The 19,313-nt window shown below is 43.0% G+C and overlaps 1 protein-coding gene across 1 annotated transcript in view; it reads right to left on the bottom strand.

The window, feature by feature from the left end:
- Positions 1-18,537, bottom strand: part of LHCGR (luteinizing hormone/choriogonadotropin receptor) — a 64,784-nt gene extending 46,247 nt beyond the window's left edge. Inside the window, exon 1 of the mRNA XM_032176387.2 lies at positions 18,315-18,537. Coding sequence (XP_032032278.1) covers positions 18,315-18,484 — 170 coding nt within the window. The 5' untranslated portion in view covers positions 18,485-18,537. The remainder of the gene's footprint in view (positions 1-18,314) is intronic.
- Between the last annotated feature and the right edge of the window lie 776 nt (positions 18,538-19,313).

The raw sequence follows: 19,313 nt of genomic DNA, 5'->3' as shown, positions 1-19,313 counted from the left end.
GATTCTAACTTAAATCAATGAAGAGATGTGCCATGACTTATTCTTGGTCTTTATCAAAGAGTGTAATATTTTGTGGTTAAGATTGTGAACGTTGAGATCAGACATACCTGGGCTCAAATCTTCGCTGTCCCACTACCTGGCTATGTGATTCTAAGCATGTTATTTAAGCCCTCCAGCTCAGTTTCTTTGTCTGTAAAATTGCAATAAGAATTCCTGCTTCGCAGAGTCATTGTGATGATTAATTAGGATAATCCATGTAAAGAACAGGGTTTGGCACGAAGTATATAGTTAAATAGTTGTAGAGTGATCCTATAGACTTTGTTGGGAAGATGTACAAAAACTATGTTGAATAGAGTGGAGAAATTAATGGTGAAAATACAATTGGAAATTATGCAGGCAAGAAAACAGAAGATTCATTAAGACCATGCTCCCATCTTGATCTCTACTATCTTTCCCAGGTAGCCTATTTCAATATTATCCCAAAGAGACAACTTTGATCCTATGGTTAACTCACATGGGCATCTCATGTCATTTGGGGGGAATGTCTATGAGATCATTTCCTTCAGGCATTCACTTATGCCCACAGGAACAATCTAAATATTCTTGAAATTGAAATAAAAGCTATGCTGTACTTAAGATTTGAGAAAAGGTTGACACTCAGAAATGCAAAACCAGTATAGGATGATGTGTGAATGCTAAAGGAACTGGAGCTTAAGATAACTCAGGAGAAAGCAACTGCAAGGCAGGGATGAACATGCAGCCAGCATTTATTGAGTATCTACAATGGTTTAATGTTTTGGCGCAAGGACTGGCAGAGAGGAAGGGAGTGGGCAAGAATATTTCAGGTGGGAAGTGAGTATGTGAGTATCAGGAATATGAGAACAAAGGTGAGAGAAGTTATCTTGTTTTTAACATGTCTATGCAGCACAGACTGCTTTAAGCTGCTAGGAAAGAACACCTCCATGATGGGCAGATGAAAATAAGATTTCTTACAGTCCCAGAAGGGACTTGGTACAGTTGTAAGCTGCTGTGTGAGTTATACACACCCATTTGTGACCTTCTTTTACTCACTCAACAATGGTGTAAGGTGCGTATTTCCTTACATAGCAGAAGAAATTGGGTCACAAAGAGACTAAGTAACCTGAACAAGGTTACAACCAGGCAGAATGACTCCAGACATCCTTTCCCTGTGCAATACTGGCCAAAGCATGTCATTCTTAATCCAATGTCTTGGTGAGCAAGGTGGAGGGACAGACATTGCAACCTTGCTTCTCCTGAGAGGAAGCATGTCACATTCGCTCTATTTCTTCCGCAAAGCAGTTTACCAGCCATTCCTCCCTAGGTGCTAATGGGGAGGAAATTTCATTTCAGAAAAATGTTTTCACTCAATAATCTCTTAGAAATGATATAACCCAGAGAAAGTAATCCAACTTTGGTCTCTGATTCTATTCCCGAAGACATTCCCACCAAGGACATTGTTTAACACCTAAACTTATTTAACAAAGGATCCGAGAAGAACAGGGACAGTGTGGGGAGAAATCTTCTTGTGATGGCATATTTGCTTCCTATATTTTTTCTGGAATCATGTTCGCTCGGCTTCCTGATTAAAAACACAGTTTTATTGCTCTCTGCACTGCCAAACCAATAAATTTCCAGAAGAGAAAGCCGTATTCCACTGTACCCCTTGCAGCATCAATAAAACTGACAGCCAAATTCTGATTCCAGAATCTTTATTGCTGGGGATAATGCAGTGCAGAACATATTTTGGAGAGTGTTTACATAAAAGCTTCAACAGAACCCTTCAGAGCTGTTCATTCATGCAAATGGAGCCCAGAAGCAGAAGTCTCTCAGCAGGCAGCCTCCTCCTCCAAATGGGAGCATGGTGTGCCTCCCAGAGGAGCAGTTTGGTTCAGATTTGGCCAGGGAGGTTGCCTGAGCTTTTGATTGATGTAGGGAGGAGGGATGAGGAGCAAAGGTCGGACAGAAGTGCAAGAAGCTGTAGATCATGCAATGGCAGTCTCCAGTGGCTACAGAAACAGCCCTGGTGCAAGCTGAAGTTTTGCAGAGTTGATGTTGATGCTGCAGAGCAGGAGAGGCAGCAGTGGGGAGAGTGAAACTAGAGCCTCCTCTATAAAAGAGACACCAAGTGAACAGCAGGTGACTTTGTGGATATGGCTGGGTCAAGAAAGAGTCCTGGGGACCAGGGAATGGGGAGATAGGTGGGGTTAGGCAGGTGCACTGTGCTTTTCACAACAGATGTGTTCCCATGAGGCAACACAGAGAATGTGGTCCTGTGAATCCAAAACCATTTTCCCTACTGACTTATATTTTTTATTTCAGAAATGTCACATCTTCATTGCTGATTTATCTTTGATTGGTAGCAGTTCCTAAGCATTCAAGTGTCTGTCTCCAGAATTTATTAATAAGGTTTATGATTTGTTGATAACTGTTTGAATGTACTCCCTTTGAAGGTGCCCCACTCTCTAGTGGATGCATCTATGATTCTTTCCATGATGCCAGAAACTTTTAGCAATGTGAACAATGATCTTAATAACCATGCAATTCCTCTCCTGTATACATTGAGAAAAATTCTCAAACTGATACTTAAAGGAATCTTGTACAAACATTTTCTTCACAGCATTGTGGCATCAGGGGCTTGGAGGCAACCTGGGTGCCCATTACTAGGTGAGGGAGTAGGTAAAATTTGGACAGTGCACACCTAACTGAATAGGAGAGCCTGTAGAAGTGAGAGTCTAAAGGCACACAGAGTAGCATGGGTGGATCTTCAAATCATGGGACTGAGAGAAACCAGAAATTACTGAGATATAATATACTGTTTGCAGAATTAAAATATATGTAAATGAAACACTATGGCCGGGCGCGGTGGCTTACGCTTGTAATCCCAGCACTTTGGGAGGCCAAGGTGGGCGGATCACGAGGTCAGGAGATCGAGACCATGGTGAAACCCCGTCTCTACTAAAAATACAAAAAAATTAGCCGGGCGTGGTGGCGGGCGCCTGTAGTCCCAGCTACTCGGAGAGGCTGAGGCAGGAGAATGGCGTGAACCCGGGAGGCAGGGCTTGCAGTGAGCCGAGATCGCGCCACTGCACTCCAGCCTGGGAGACAGAGCGAGACTCCGTCTCAAAAAAAAAAAAAAAAAGAAACACTAGACATTAACCTCCTCCTGCACATGAACATACACTAGGATTGTTATCTAAGGTGAGTTGAGAGGAACAGAAGTGGGAGAAGGAGATAAAATAAATAACTAAAAACAGAGAGGGACTTTGAATGGACTAGTGAAAATGTTACTTGAATGAAGAAATATGACCAACTTAACCCTCCGTACTAGAGAGACAAATGGAAAATAAAAAAAAAATGGATGTATTGGCTGCCTGCTTGCTTACCTTTCTTCCTCCTCCTTCCTCTCTCCCTTCTTCTCTCCTTCCTTTCCTTTCCTTCATTTTTTTTTTTTGAAGTTAGGCATACTTGTATTCCAATAGTTTTGTGAACTATTGTGGAAAGGTCTAGTCGGTATCATTTGATATAGAGCAGAAGCCAAGGAGAACTGAGGACAAAAATGCCGAAGGCAAGGACAGTTCAGCAGCTCTGCTGTCCAGGGTCAAAAAAGGAATGAAAGCTATGCATAAAACAAAGAAAATAAAGGAAGGACAGAGCCCTTTCTGTCTCAGCAAAAGAGGGTGATACACCACAACTATGCACCTCAAATGGGTGGTAAAGAATTAGGGTAACTGGGCAAATATGAGGTTAAACTTGCAGGGTGCAGAGTTCTCTCTTGAAAGGTGAGACAGCTGTGGAAAAATATGGCTGTAGAACTATGCAGCTACTTAAATTTATTATATTTTCACAGTCTTTTTTGCAGTATTGAACTTTTGTTTTTAAATAAACTGATGAGGCAACTTAGGTGGCACCTTGCCCACATGCCTTTGCCACAGATGTCGAAACAAATGCTTCAATTGGATTACAAAGGCTGCATTAGCTTCATCAGCTTGGAACCTCCATCTACTCATTAATCTCATCTGCAGGTCCCCAACCCTTCTAGTTGTGGGTTAAAGTTGAAATCGAAACAGTCTGTACTCCTTAGGGCTGGAATTAAGTCATTCACCCTAGTGCTGGGATCTTGTGATTGGTCATGACTCTGGCGAAGATTGTGCATCGTCTAAACTGGACCCAATAATATTAATATTTGGAGGGCAGGAGTGCACCTGCAGTGCCTTCTCACATGCTATGCTGGTGTTTGTTTTTGTCTCGATTTCTTATTCTGTAGCTTGCTTGGTCTCCCCAGAATCCATCTAGGAGTAGGGCTTCTCTTAGTTCTTGCCTTCTCTTTTTCTCAATCACCAGATCCTGATCCCTGTATTTCTACCCCTTAGGGAGCACTGCTGCCCTAGAACAGTTCCTGGTTGCTGTCTGGTTAGGATCAAGCTAGTATCTCTTACTGCTTAGTTCTGACTTTCAAACTGGGCCCTTTGGCATAGATGGTGATCCTGTGTTGGGACTACCCAGTGGAGTTGGGTTACTTTCTGTAGTGGATACTGTGTTGGGCTACTGAAATCACTCTTTAGTACTGACACACCAGTCTCCCCAGTTGCTAGGAAAGAGTGGGTGGCTGAAGCTCTCAGCTGAGTTGCTCTCCTAGAATTATGCTTACAGACTGATGTGATTTGGGTCTGTGTCCACCCAAATCTCATGTCAAATTGTAATTCCCAATGTTGGAGGTGGGGCCTGGTGGGAGGTGATTGGATTAAGGGGGCAGATTTCCCCTTTGCTGCTGCTCTTCTGATAGTGAGTGAGTTATCATGAGATCTGGTTGTTTAAAAGTGTGTAGCACCTCTCCTCTCTCTCTTCCTCCTGCTCTGGCTACGTGAAAATGTGCTTGCTTCCCCTTTGCCTTCTGCCATGGTTGTAAGTTTCTTGAGGCCTCCTTAGCCATGCTTCCTGTACAGCCTGCAGAACTGTGAGCCAACTAAACCTCTTTTCTTTGTAAATTACCCAGTCTTGGGTATTTATAGCAGTGTGAGAATGGACCAATACGCAGACCAAGATTGCTACCTTACCCAGGATTATGTCTTCTCTTTGGGGCAGCCCTCATCCAATGACTGGACAGTATATAGACTAAAGGCCCAGCCCCCTTGCCTCCAGGTGGGACTACTCAGAAGGACCATCCTATCTTTAGAGCTTCTTCTTATCAATTCTTACCTGGGCCCAGACTTGATCCCTTTCCCAGCCAGATCCAATTGCCAAGCACTCAGTGCAGCTGTGTCAGAGTCCAGTAACAGGAAAATTTACAGCACCCAGATAAATCTAATTACCTTAAAGAAGATAACGCCACCTTATCATGTCCTCCCTAGTGGTTTCTAATGTCTCCTGGGTACCCAGGATTGGGGCTTGGGCCCCTCTTTTTTTTTCTTTTGAGTTAATAACACAGATGGCCTTGGAAGGAGCCAATTTGTCCAGTTTAATTTTTGTTAACTAATCCTCAAAGTAATGTTACCTGGAGAGCTTCAGTCAGGAGGGCTCTAGTGTCCTCCTTTAAGAAAACAGAAGATTTGTTTTGTATGCTATATGTACTAAAAAATTTAAAAATATCTGGAAATCCTTGCTTATAAAAACCTATCAATTGGGAGACATATGCACTATCAAAGATTTCTTCGTTCTATAGACGGATTTACTGCAGGGTTGCTTTAAATAGCAAACTCCCTGGGTGAATGGAAAATAGAGTTCAATTGACACACTCTCTCTTTTTAAGGACAGGTATTGCATAAAGCAAATTATAACAGTAGGTTTCTCACCTCCCCTTGGTTTTTCAGAGCTTGAGTATAATATGTTTTCCAGGGCAGGGCAGCCTTCTGAGGCCCTCAGGCTGAGGAGGTGCAGAGGGAGAGAAGAGCCAGGGAAGAAATACAGCACCAATTTGGATTCTCCAAAGACCGTATAGGGTCTTTGGTCACTTGCCAGAGCTTTTACTTTTCCTTCTGCCCAACACATGGCAGAAGTGAAGTGTTTTTATTCACTACCTTCCAACTGTTGTTAAAAATGCCAACTATATTATTGATTTAAGAAAGCTACAAACATCCATTCATTTTCCACAGATAATGAGTTTATTGCTAGAGCTACATCCTAAATTCTAAAACATTACAAAATCAGATGAAGAGAAAAAAGAGAGAAATCAGAGACAGTTAAAATTTTTTGCCTAATGAACTTGTTGAAATGGGAGGAGGTTTATTTAATTATTTAAATTCAAAAGAATTTGGTGTTTTTGTATTCATTAAGATCTTGTTCTACACTTAACAGTGTCTTAAGAAGTTCTGTGTTCTTTTCAAAGCTGCTCACAATTATAATAAACTTGCTTTCATCTTAGAATAAAATAAAAATAGCTTTCCTCCTTTCAAATGATTTTAAATCTTTGAGCTTTCAAAGGCATCGGTCTATTTGGTGGCTTCATTACAGGGAATGTCTTCACTTATTGGCCTATTGTCTTCAGCATTTACCTAGAGGGAGCTGAGGCTTCAATGTTAACTGAAATGTGAAGTCAGTATAGATGAACATCCAACATGTTAAGCTTTACACCAGAAAACTTTGGAACAGGCTTTAAAAATACATCCAGGTGGTTTTGATTATCGTTGACTGCTCCCTGCAGTTATTGTATTAGGCTCAAGGAGTCAGAGTGAAAGGGCTGCTTAAAAGTCATTTGGTCCAACCCCTCACTTTACAGAGAAAGAATCTTAACTTAGGAAAAGGGAAATGACTTTTCTGAAACCACATGGCAATTCAGAGGCAGATCTGGATTAAAGCATTGGTTTCTTCCTTCCTGGTTTGGTGCTGTTGTCCTCCAACAATCAAGTCACATCAGTACTGTTCATTTGGATGTTTGTTGATACACTCTACTACATGATCCTGTTTTTTTTGTGTGAAAACTTAGCCTCCTGAAAAGAGCCATCAGCTTCTTGAGGACATAGCTCAGTTTCCAGATGCAGCTCAAATCCCTGCTTCTCCATGAAGCTTTGGAGCCTACCAGAATGTTTTTTCTCTTCCTCTATCCTCCTCTACACTTAATTACTGCACTATTTTTTTCCCTTCAGTATTATTTGAGAATTTACCAGATGCCATGCGTGAACATTTCCTCTGTTCTCCCACTGAACACCCAGTCTCTGGTAGATTCTGCTTTCCACACTGTCTCTTGCTTCCAGCCCCTTTATTCCTTACCCACTGCTACTCTTGGCCATTCTTTTCTCCCCCTGGACTATTCTAGAGTCCCCTAATTGGTTTCCTGTCACTCCATCGTTGCTTTCCCTGACCAATCTAGATTACTCTTCCTGACAACTCCTGCTATGTCATTCTCATGTCAAACAGCTTCTGTGCCTCCCCCTTGGCCAACCTATCTACAAATATTTCAGCCTTGTGTTCAAGGCTCAATCTTTATTCACCAGTTGTATCACCCACTCTTGCCCTCGTGTAACCAATACACTAGACTTGCACCATCTCATATGGCAGCCATTAGCCATATGTGGCCACTGGGCAGTTGAAATATAGGCCAGTCTGTATTGAGATGAGCTGTAAGTATAAAATGCATACCAGGTTTTGAAGACTTGGTAAGAAAAAGGAATGTAAAATATCTCAGTGATTTTTGTATTGATAACATATTGAAATGAGAATATTTTACACATACTAGACTAAATGATTTATTCAAGTTAATTTCACATTTTGAAAACTTTTTAAATGTGGGCACTAGAAAATTGAAAATTACTTGTGTGACTCACGTTATGTTTCTACTGAACAGCACCTCCCTAGGCAAATCAAACTATTTGTACTTCCTGAACTTGACTCACAATTTCCTGATGTCATTCATGGTTCCTACTGTTTGGCACATCTCCCTTCTCTGCTGGTCAAATTCTACCCTGGATTAAAGGTCCATCTCAGAATGCAAATCAAAACCACAATGAGATACCATCTCACACCAGTTAGAATGGCGATCATTAAAAAGTCAGGAGACAAGAGATGCTGGAGAGGATGTGGAGAAATAGGAACACTTTTACACTGCTGGTGGGACTGTAAACTAGTTCGACCATTGTGGAAGTCAGTGTGGCGATTCCTCAGGGATCTAGAACTAGAAATCCCGTTTGACCCAGCCATCCCATTACTGGGTATATACCCAAAGGATTATAAATCCTGCTGCTATAAACACACATGCACACGTATGTTTACTGCGGCACTATTCACGATAGCGAAGACTTGGAACCAACCCAAATGTCCAACAATGGTAGACTGGATTAAGAAAATGTGGCACATATACACCATGGAATACTATGCAGCCATGAAAAATGATGAGTTCATGTCCTTTGTAGGGACATGGATGAAGCTGGAAACCATCATTCTCAGCAAACTATCACAAGGACAAAAAACCAAACACCGCATGTTCTCACTCATAGGTGGGAATTGAACAATGAGAACACTTGGACACAGGAAGGGGAACATCACACACTGGGGCCTGTTGAGGGCTGGGGGTGAGGGCGGGAGGGATAGCATTAGGAGATATACCTAATGTCAAATGACGAGTTAATGGGCACAGCACACCAACATGGCACATGTATACATATGTAACAAACCTGCACATTGTGCACATGTACCCTAAAACTTAAAGTATAAGTTAAAAAAAAAAAGGTGCATCTCAGGTACTACATACTCTATGGAATGGGTTTTCATCACCAGTGGCACTTGCTTTCTCTCTTGAAGCCACATAGTGTGGTAGTTAAGAGTGCACACTCTGGAGCCAGCCTGGGTTCAAATCAAAATTTCATTTCACGTCTATAAAATGTGTATAATCTAAAAAAACTATGTTTACCTAATACTAATATAGCATGCAGTACAAGATAAAGATTCAATAAGTGTTTTTTTTTAATAATTCACAGCTGCTTACTGTGAAAGATTTAGGCCACCTAGGCTACATTTAATGACATCTCTATTTCCTTGGCAGGGGGTAGGGGTGGATAAGTTCCATACTTTGGAATTGATTCTTCTGTTTGTCATGGGTCAGTCACCTTGAACTCTATAGCATGCCAATGGCTTGTTCCTAAATCTTGACTTTCCTCTGATTAGGACAACTGAGAGGGAGAACAAATACTCTCAATTGGTATCTTTCTTTTGGGCTCAGATATCTCTTTTAGGCCTCGTCTGATAGCCTTTATAAGAAGTGATAAAGAACAACCTTCTATTAAATATTTCAACTCTAGATAGCCACTCTGCAGATTTTGCATTTGAGCATTGATTGTTTTAATGATCAGTCAGTTGAAACTTTCCCATTGGAAAGTGCAATTTGAGTGACTCTCCTCTAAGACAGCCACTCCAGAGCACCCAAGAAGGTGTGAGGAGTTTATGTCTTATCATGTGAACCAAGATGTTAAGAAGATTCCTGGATAATGGATTTTTCAAGTCATTTGTGCAACAAGTAAATTAAAAATATACAGCCTCAGAGGAAAATGGTAAGTATATCTAAGCCCTTACTCAAAACCCGTTTAATGTTTTCTAAAGAAACAAAGCAAAATAACCCAATCTCTATCTCCTTAAACTAGAATTTGTCTAGCAATAATATAACATGACAAGAATAACTTTGGTAAATAAAACTACATGTTGGGTTCTCCCTGGGGAATGTCTGCATCACCTGTAATGATTTCTTGAAAATATTTTTCAGAAGCTGAGAATATTATGTTGCCAAGGCAGTGACATTGCAGATATGCTTCAGGAAGCTCTGTCATTAAAAGCACCTCTTTCCCAACACTTAAAAACTTTTTTTAAAGTAAATGTGTTAAAGCTGGTTGCAACTGATATACTACATACTTTTATTTATTATTATTTGTTCTTTTACCGTTTTTTTTTTCTTTTTATGAGGCAGAGTCTCACTCTGTTGCCGAGGCTGGAGGGCAGTGGTGCGATCTCGGCTCACTGCAACCTCTGTCTCCTGGTTCAAGGGATTCTCCTGCCTCAGCCTCCCAAGTAGCTGGGACTATAGGCAAGCACCACCATGCCTGGCTAATTTTTTGGTATTTTTTAGTAGAGACAAGATTTCACCATGTTGGCCAGGCTGGTCTCAAACTCCTGACCTCAAGTGATCCACCTGCCTCAGCCTCCCGAAGTGTTGGGATTACAGGCGTGAGCCACTGTGCCTGAGAATGGGTTTGAAGTGCCTGAAATTACTGGGATGTGTGCCTTCACTTTTTACTAACTTATCCCCTCTGGTAGCGACCATTATGAGGTTGCCTGTATCAAAAATGCCCCCTTCTCTGGCAGTACCTCAGAGCTCGCCACATTATGGTGGAAGAATCTTGCTGACTGAGCAGATTGATTCTATGCTGGGTGTGCCTGGGTCAGTCAGATTCTCCTTTTGGGAATTTGAAGTTTATAAAAGAGGGACAGAGCAGAGTCATTTTTGGAACTGACTCCTTGTAAATCTAGGGAGAAGCTCCCTGAGCTCCTTTTGCTAAGATGCCAGATATTCTCCTTACATCTTCACAGCATACTTCTACCTCCTTATCCTTTTATTAAGTTAACCTCTTATGATTAAAATGGTCAGAATTGATTTCTGGTGCTTGCAAATGAAAAAAGACTTACCCAGAGCCCCACCCAAGGTTTCCAGGTTGAAGTAATCCACTATTCTATGGACAGTCCATAACACAGGGCGTATGCTGGTGCTCAGTGAGAGGACCGAAGGCTTTGAATAGTGATTCCTCAGTGGTCTCTCTAAGCTGGCCAGAACTGAGCTTAGGGGATAACCATGTTAGCCCAGCTGCCTCTATAGAGAGTGAGCCTTAAAACACTACAGAGTTCAAATGACACTTCCTGTGAGGCCTCTTTGTTCCTCTGGCTAGAAGAGATGATTCCCTTCTCTGAACTCCTATCTTGTTTGTAATCTTTATCTAGCATTTGTCATATTCTGCATTTCCCTGTAGTCATTTGAGAAGAAGATAACTCTTCTACATCTGGAAGACTATAAGCTCCTGGAGGGCAGAGATGGTGTCTTTGGATCCTGCATGCTATCTTGTACATTTCAGTACATAGTTCCTGAGGGGCCAACAAGTCTCACCTGAAGGCTTTCTATGTGTCCAGTCTGAGGCTTAGGGATGAGGAAAGCGGGGAGGAAAAGATCCAGAATGGGCTTGGATGCTGTAGCTGGGCAGACAGGACCAAAAACAACTGATAATCAGGTATTAGGAGGTATGTGTCAGAGGCAGCTCAGTCTGGGCTGAAAAGGCCAGAAATTAGACTCAAGGCAATGATGAGCTCTGCTATTTTGGGATTCTAACTTACTCACTTTCCAGGTTGAGAAGACCTAGTGGGTCATTTTCTCTAATTAACACCTCCCAGGAACAAAACTGTTCCATCATGCTTGCCCCTTGGATGACAGATATTTACTGTTCAACCTCACATATGGGCTGTGGGTTTTTTAGTCTTCTCTGCATCATCAGATTATTACAATAATACCTTGTAGCTATGTGAAAACTTTATTTCCATACTTTTGGGGTTTTTTTTATCTCATTTATCTTCACTATATCTGGTCCCACTCAGGGACAGGAATCATCATGTCCCTTTTACAGACAGCAAAGAGATTTTATCATTGAGCCAATATCTACAGTGCAAATTAGGGAAAGGGGACCTGGTGCTAGAACCCAGTTCTGCCCAGTCTGTCCTGTTGATCAGTTTGAATAATTTGGGGACTGCATTGGACCCTACCCTGTCACACCACAGCATCCCCACCTCTGTGGGCTCAGAAATGCTGTCTGCTGCTACTCATGAGGTGCAGTTAGGAACCCAGGAGTAGCGTAACCTCATTACATCAGAGTGAAGGACAAATGTAACAGCAGCAAGGGATTAAATCCTCATTCTGAAAGTTGAGTTTTATTTATAAATTGTACTTTTCTGAATTTGGCTGAGATGGCATTAAGGAGCTGAGGTTCAGGGCCACATAGAGAGCAGCTGTGAGTGGTTTGCCAGGAGGTGGTGTCATCTCCCACTGAGGCAGAGGCTGGGAGTAAATGAGGACCCTGTGGAGAAGCAGCTAGAAGCTGCCCACCAAGTCAGAAAGCCCACCTGCCTGGTGGGAGGGATTATTTTAATTCCTTTCATAAGAAAAAAAGCTGGGTGGGAATTTGCTAAAATCTGCATTAAATATGATTTTTCTGCAGCCAAGGGGAGCTGCCGGAACAAAGCACATATGCTCCCATGGAGCCAGCCCTCTCAGCTGTGGAAGTGAGCAGCAGGGCTTCTCTTCACCACTGTGACTCAACTGGCTTTAAAACCTCAAGTATAAGATCAGAGTTACACATGGCCAAGACACCATTTGGTGTAGCCACTCTGGGAGATTATATTTTGGAAAGAGACCTTTGTTGCCTCATTTCAAGACATGAAAAGAAGCCAACTGAGGGGCTTAGGAAGAAGATAGAGGTGGGCAAAAGAGCAGAAGTGGAGCCCTGAATTAATCCGATGTACTGCTTTTGAAATAAAAAAAAAAAAAGAAGAAAAACCCGAGGAATTATTGCTCTCCAAGGAGGGAGCTGGGTCCAATGCCAAAGGGATCTGTGTGTGAACCTTTTGGCTCTACACTTGCGTTGAGATTTTGGGAACTCTGTTGCTTGTTTTTTAGTGTCTTGCTAGGGGCTATCATTCACTTCCCCCAACAGGGTGATTTTTAAACAAATAAAATCTAGTCCTTCCTGAGCTTCTCCCGAGGAGCCTGTGTATCAGCAAGGTCAGGTTTAAGAGTTGCCTTGAAGGCATGGCTGGGAGAGCTGAGTCAGAACTAAGGTTCAAGATTAACCTCAACCTTGGGCCTTTGTTTCTTTAGGGGTGGTTGTGGTGGTGGTGGGGGTAGGCTAGGGAGGTGGGACATAAACTTTCTTAATTCTGAGATTTTTTGGCTGGCCCAGATTTAGGAAAGCTGAGGGTAGGGCCAAGTTGTCTTACTTGCCAGAGTGTGGTAGTCCTCTTTCTGTCTACGGATTCTTTCCCGGGAGCTGTTACCTTGTGTCCTACACCGGGAGCCCATCTGTCTCAATTCAGGCTGCTTGGCGGTTTTTGTTTGTTTTCAGTTTGTTTTTATTAAGGAATCTTGGGCTGGGGATTGATTCTTCCCTACTGAGTGAGTCTAAAAAATATAAAATGAAAACAATCTAGATGGAATATACTAATATAGGTAAGCTTCAGGTCTTGCTTCCCTGAAGTTGATATGTCTGCTATTTCCCATTCAAATGATAGATTGGAAGCCTACAGATTCTGTTATAGGACCTGAATGCTGACATAACACAAATAACTCCCTTCAGAACCTATAGTATTTTCTCACTTCCCCATTTTCTAAAACGGAGACTTAAAAAATGACATTTAGCTGCAATACATGCTAGCTAATGTAGGCATGCTTCTTTTTTGCATGAGTTAATTGTTCCTATTCAGCTATCTCAGTTTAATCATGAAAATCAGTAAACACTTCAATTACACTACATGTGAAATTCTGGGAACCCTGAGTTGAATGACACTTCTTCAGGTGGTTCTTACTCTAGCACAATGATTCAAAACCAAGGGGTGGAGAGGAGTTTCCCCCTGCCCCCTCCAGGGGTCATTTGCCGAATGTCTAGGGAGACTTTTGGTTGTCACAATTTGGGAAAGCAGTGCTCCTGGCCAGGGATGCTGGAAAACATTCTACAAGGTACAAAACAGCTCCCATAATAAAGAATTATCTGGCCCCAATTGTCAATTGTCAATATTGCTAAGATTTAGAAACCTGCTCTGGCAGAAGAGGCACATGTTGAACAAATGGTTGCGTTATGGTGAGATATGTACAAAAATATATGTAAGCCCAGGATATTGAAGTGAGTATGTGGATGGGGAAGCTGGAGGTGGAGTGGGGATGGGGCAGTGGGCATCAGGGAAGGCTTCATGGGGAAGTGACTCCTAGTCATGGTTTTCACTTAATGCCTTTGCAACCAATCATCAAATAATGGCTTTCATTGAAAGCTTATTAGTCAAGAACTACATATTGGGATTTTTTTTTTTTTTTTTTTTGCGCAAACTCGAGTAGTCAAAGCTCTCTAATAACTTTATGTCTTCTCTTAAGAAATATTTCCCCCCCAAAGCCTGGGAAGAATTTATTCAACCTTCTTCCTTGCTTCTCAGCAAGGAATCTCTAGTCGACTTTAACCTGTGGTTCTTCCACCAGGACCCCTCTTTCCTTCTTCACAGTTCAGCTTCTTAACACTTGGCCCGTGAAGCCTTCCCTTGGAGACTTCAGTTCATAGTAATTAATTCATTCTGTGAATTCCTTAGAGCCTTGTTGTCTTTCTCTCTACACCTATACCAGTCTCTTGGGGGTGTGTTTCCACTTAGATTGTGGGCTTCTCAAGGACACTACGGCACTGAACACTGTTTTGGACCCTGATTTACACTGCAAGTGAGAGGAAGAGGAAGACACTCAAGAAAGGCATCAGGAAAGAGTAATGCTGGATTGATATGAACATTGTATTAGGTTGGTGCAAAAGTAATCACGGTTTTTGCCGTTGAAGTAATGGCAATTACTTTTGTACCAAGCCAATATCTTGCCAAGGCCTCTGGATTATGTCTTATAACAAAGTCTAAAAGTTTAATTTCTGTTCAGTAGGGACAACATGCAAAAAATAAATTGCCTTAATTATTATTAGCATTTTCTTACTAACAGATTTTTCAAAAGCTGTTTCCATATCAAGCAGATCAACCTTTCTGTTGTCATAGAGACAAAGATCTTTATGTAACCATGGGCAAGGTGAGATTTTTTTTCTTCTCCTCTTTCCAGTTGCCTGGAACTAACAAGAAAGGAAAGGAAATTTTTTATATCAATTTTTTTCTTTCATTTTTTTCCCAATTAAAATGAGTGAAATGTGGGACGTTATTTTTTGTATCACATTTTAGATTTTAAATACCTATGTTTTTCATAAAATATGGAAGGGGAGGAAAAATTTGAACGATGCCATTTTCAAAATTTGTAAGCAGCAGGCTTGTCAGTGATAAGCAGCTATAATCCATGTACCTTGTTTTTTTTTTCTTCTTCTTTTTTTTTTTCTTCTTCTTAAACCAAATAGTGGACTTCGGATGGAGGTCTTAGAAGGTAAGCTTACTAGGACCCCAAATGACTAAAGCATAAACTAACATCTACTGAGGGACTAATGCTGAATCCTAAGGTGCTCTGTGGTACTTGCCTCCTCCAGCCCTGAGAATTTGGAGTGCTCCCCTTCTCTCTGCAGAGGCAAAGTCTATGACAACATAGTGCAAGACCACATCCTCTCCTCCTGGAAGCCTTACCTCATAATTTAAGCTTTCTTTTCTTTTTATGAACTGATAACTTGCCATCATGGCAGTTTTCTGTCTCATAATTACTGTTTATCATTTCATGCATTCATCATCAAGAAAAGAGGATTTCAGTATGAACCTGTCCACTTTTCCTGTCCTTTGTCTTAATACTGAGTTATTCCTTTACCCATAGGTCTTCTTCCCTCAGGACTCAAAAGTATTCTTATTCTTTCTAAGATTAATCTTTCCCCTATGTTGTTAGACTGATGCTCTCCTCCTACCCCCACTGAGATCTGACAATTAACATTCCTCCCTCATTCCCTGTATCTTCAGTCTGTCCTCCATGGATTCCTTCCTGCAGTCCTCTTTGAGGAAAAAACCAAAACTTTCCTCAATTCTGCTTATTTTCCATCTGCCTCTGGGTTTAGGATGTTAATTTTATGCCTTTTTGCAATAAATAGGTGTTATGCATGTTTGGGGGTGGGTGGGGAAGGGAAGTGTATGGCACAAGGACTTTTAAAATATACTTTTTCCTCTCTAAGATGATACCTCCCTGGAGAGCTGTGCCTTGGTTCTCAAACTTTAGTATACATCAGAATCACCTGAGGAGCTTGTTAACATGTAGCCTGCTGGACCCCACCCCTGGAGTTTCTGATTCAGTAGGTTGGGGTGAGGCCTGAGAATATGCAGTCTAATATGTCCCAGGTGATGTTCATACTGCTGGGCTAGGACCATACTTTGAGAAATATTGCCTTGAAGTAAGAACCCTCCCTTTGCTTAACATGCACCTCTCTTGTCATATGGATGTTGGTGTCACTATGTTGTGCCAAAAGTTACCCTGTTTTGGCCTGCATAGGCTCAACCTCCACAGAGTGACAAGGGCATCTCTTGAAAGACGAGGGCATCTCTCAACCATCTGGTGCTCAGGAAATGAAACCTTGTGAGGGTCACCACGCTTGGCTAAGGACGCTAAATGACTGGCAGAGGATGTTCCTAGTGGTGGATGCTCAGGGTCTCTACCCCCAAACCTGGTCAGCCCTATCAAATATTTTTGAGGGGTTCTAGGATTCTTGAAACCCTGCTGAAAGGCAGCAGGAGAAAGTAAGATTTTTTTTTAAATTAACTTCAGCCTTTTCCAGGGAAGGGGGTCCCCTCCTGAGAACAGCATGTGGCAGCAACAGACCTTGCGAGATCTTCCTGAAAAGCCGAAATTGAAAAGGAACTGGGACTTGGCCCACCCATTTATGCCCCCAATGGAAGTTCTTTGCTCAGTACTAATTTTGGAGAAACTGTGTGTGTGTCTGTGTGTGTTTTATTAACAAAGTGGTAGTTTTTCTTACAAAGACGAGCAAATTTAAAAAGATAATTAATAGATAAAATCCTGAATTGCTACTCAATAGCTGTGGGACCTTGAGCAAGTTATTCCTTCTCCTTGGATCTCAGTTTCTTCTAATCTGTATGATAAGTAGCAGGCAAGTGAGAAAGTCTGTTAGTAGTGCAGTCATTCTTAAGAGCAACACGGCATGCTTGTCGGGAACGGACCAGGGCTGGAACTTGGAAGGCCTGTTGCATGGATTTGTGGACTGATTGAAACAAATTCTATCAGCATGGTCCATTCCTTCAGGGAATGGAGCTGACAAGATAATTAATGGAAACTAATTAACATAAACCCCCCAACCCTTAAACTGTATCTCTCAACCACAATTATTCCCAGAAGGCCTTTAACTTTTCCACACGAAGCCTGGCCTGGCAGGGAGGGTGAGTCTCCTCTATGAAACGGGCCCGTGACAGACTGTTGGGGGCTCAAAGGAAATGGCAGAGAGGGTGGTCTCCTTCCTTCCCCAGCACAGAATTCCATCATCTCTAATTGTTAGGACATGATCAAGACCTCTACCAGCCTTTTAGATACTCTTGTCTTTTGTCTTTTTTTCCCTTTCTTTTCTTTCCTTTTCTCGTTTCACAGCTGTATTGAGATGTAAATTCTACACTATAGAATTTAAAGTGGACAATGCAATGGTTTTTAATATGTTCACACGCAACTGTCACTACGATCTAATTTTACAAAAATTTCATCACCTCCCCAAGCCCATACCCACTGATTAGTAGTCACCTACTGTAACTCCCATCTGCCTCCCCAGCCCTGGTAACTACTAATCTACTTTCAGTTTATCTGGACATTTCATGTAAATAGGATTGTAAAATACGTGGTACTTTTTCTCCTAAATGGGAGAAAGGAGACCTGATGACACCCTGATAGACTGGTACTAAAGGCTCCCCTTCTCCTCTTTACCCCATTACTCCAGAAATAACGCCCTCCACCTGCTTGCTGATGTATACAATCCCTCAGTCAGGCCTGTGAGTGTGGAGGTGGTGCGCGGGTGCCAGCGGCAGGGCACAGGGTCTTTGGTCCATTAGACCATGAGACTGAAGTTCAAGCACATCTGGGCACGGCCGAGCAGCGGCTTGTATGCTCACTAAGATGCCCGTGTGACCGCCAGCAGTCAGTTGACAGGTTAGGTCACCCTTGGCCATAGGGCCTGAGCACTCCATTCCTAGAGGACCACAGGGTGCCAGAGCCCACATTCACCTTCCCTGACGTAGCTGGCCCAAGGCTCAAAGGCCTGTAAGACTTCTCTCTCTGGCAGAGACCCCTGCCAGAGGAGTTGAGGAGCGTCACACCCATATTCCCTTCAAGCAGCGGCAGAGGGCAGGCCTTACCCTGAGGCTCCTGAATAGTTCTACTCCCCCCCCCGGCCGCAGCCCCAACCAGGGGGAAAGAGCGGGGCTGGGGCTCTCAGGGGCATGGGGTGGTAAAAAGAACCACCAAGCTTTGGGTTCTCATCACCCTAAAACGTGGGGGGAATTTGATAGGGCAAAGCGTCTTTCTCCAAGCTTCCAGGGAAAGAGGGCCAAAGGAGTAGGGAGGGAAGGTAGCATAGAGCGATGGAGGGTCCTGCATCGAGGGGGCCGCGACGGGAGCGCTGTGTACTCACAGTCGAGTGAGACCGGCCGTGGGGCCGGGGCAGCGCAGGGCGCCGTCGGGCGCGCAGTTGCAGGGCTCAGGGCAGAGCGCCTCGCGCAGCGCTCGTGGCAGCGGCGGCTGCAGCAGCAGCAGCAGCAGCAGCAGCTTCAGCAGCTGCAGCGCCGAGAACCGCTGCTTCATGGCCGGCGAACTGGGCTTCTGCGGCTTGCCAGTGTCTTGGACGGCCTCTGAGTGTGGCCCGCACCCCTCTCCCCGCCCCTTGGCTGCCCTTCCTTCCACACACCCTTCCCTGCCGGCCCGCCCCTGCCCTCCCCCTCTTACCGCGCACCCCGCTGAGTCTGCTCTGCCTTGACCTGCGACAGTGCCCGGTGACCCCATGACCTCCTTCCTGCTACTTTCCCCTGTCTTGTCCCCTTCCATCTGCAAATGGCCCTAGCTATAGGAGGTAAAGAGATTTAATGGCAAATGTTTTAGATTAGAGGTGGGGAGTTCTGAGTTGAGTTGTGACACTTCCCGGAACCCCTTTAATTTCATTTGTGAAAGGGTCCAATGGATACTCGCTATACCCACATCAGAAGGCGTAAGAGTGCCTAGCTCAGACATTTCTCCTCTCTTTTATCCTCAACCCCTAATCCTTTCCCCTTCTCTCTTACCAAATCCCTCCACTCTACAAGTAATCTCTGCCCATCCTCCCAACTACCCCAGTAATTTCTCTTGGTGGTAAATGCTTTCTTCTTTATGGTATAGCTATTTGGCTTGGTCTTATATCTCTTCTATAGATTGGGAGGTCCTTGAGAGCAAAATCCAATTCAGATTTATTTTTGTATTCCTTCTGGCTTCTACATGGTAAGTCCTCAGTAAAGATTTGTTGAATGAATGAATGAAACTGCATAATAGTGGTAGCAGCTGCCCCATAGAAGGCCCAGGATAGGCTAGACTTTGTAACGGGTGCTCTGCCTCACATCATCTTTAAGCTCCACATTGAACTAGCAGGGTGTTTACGATGAGA

This window comes from Hylobates moloch, unplaced genomic scaffold (assembly GCF_009828535.3).
Source record: "Hylobates moloch isolate HMO894 unplaced genomic scaffold, HMol_V3 SCAFFOLD_15, whole genome shotgun sequence".
NCBI lineage: Eukaryota > Metazoa > Chordata > Mammalia > Primates > Hylobatidae > Hylobates > Hylobates moloch.
The sequence above is the reverse complement of the archived record's forward strand: the minus strand, read 5'-3'. Positions and strand labels throughout refer to the sequence as shown.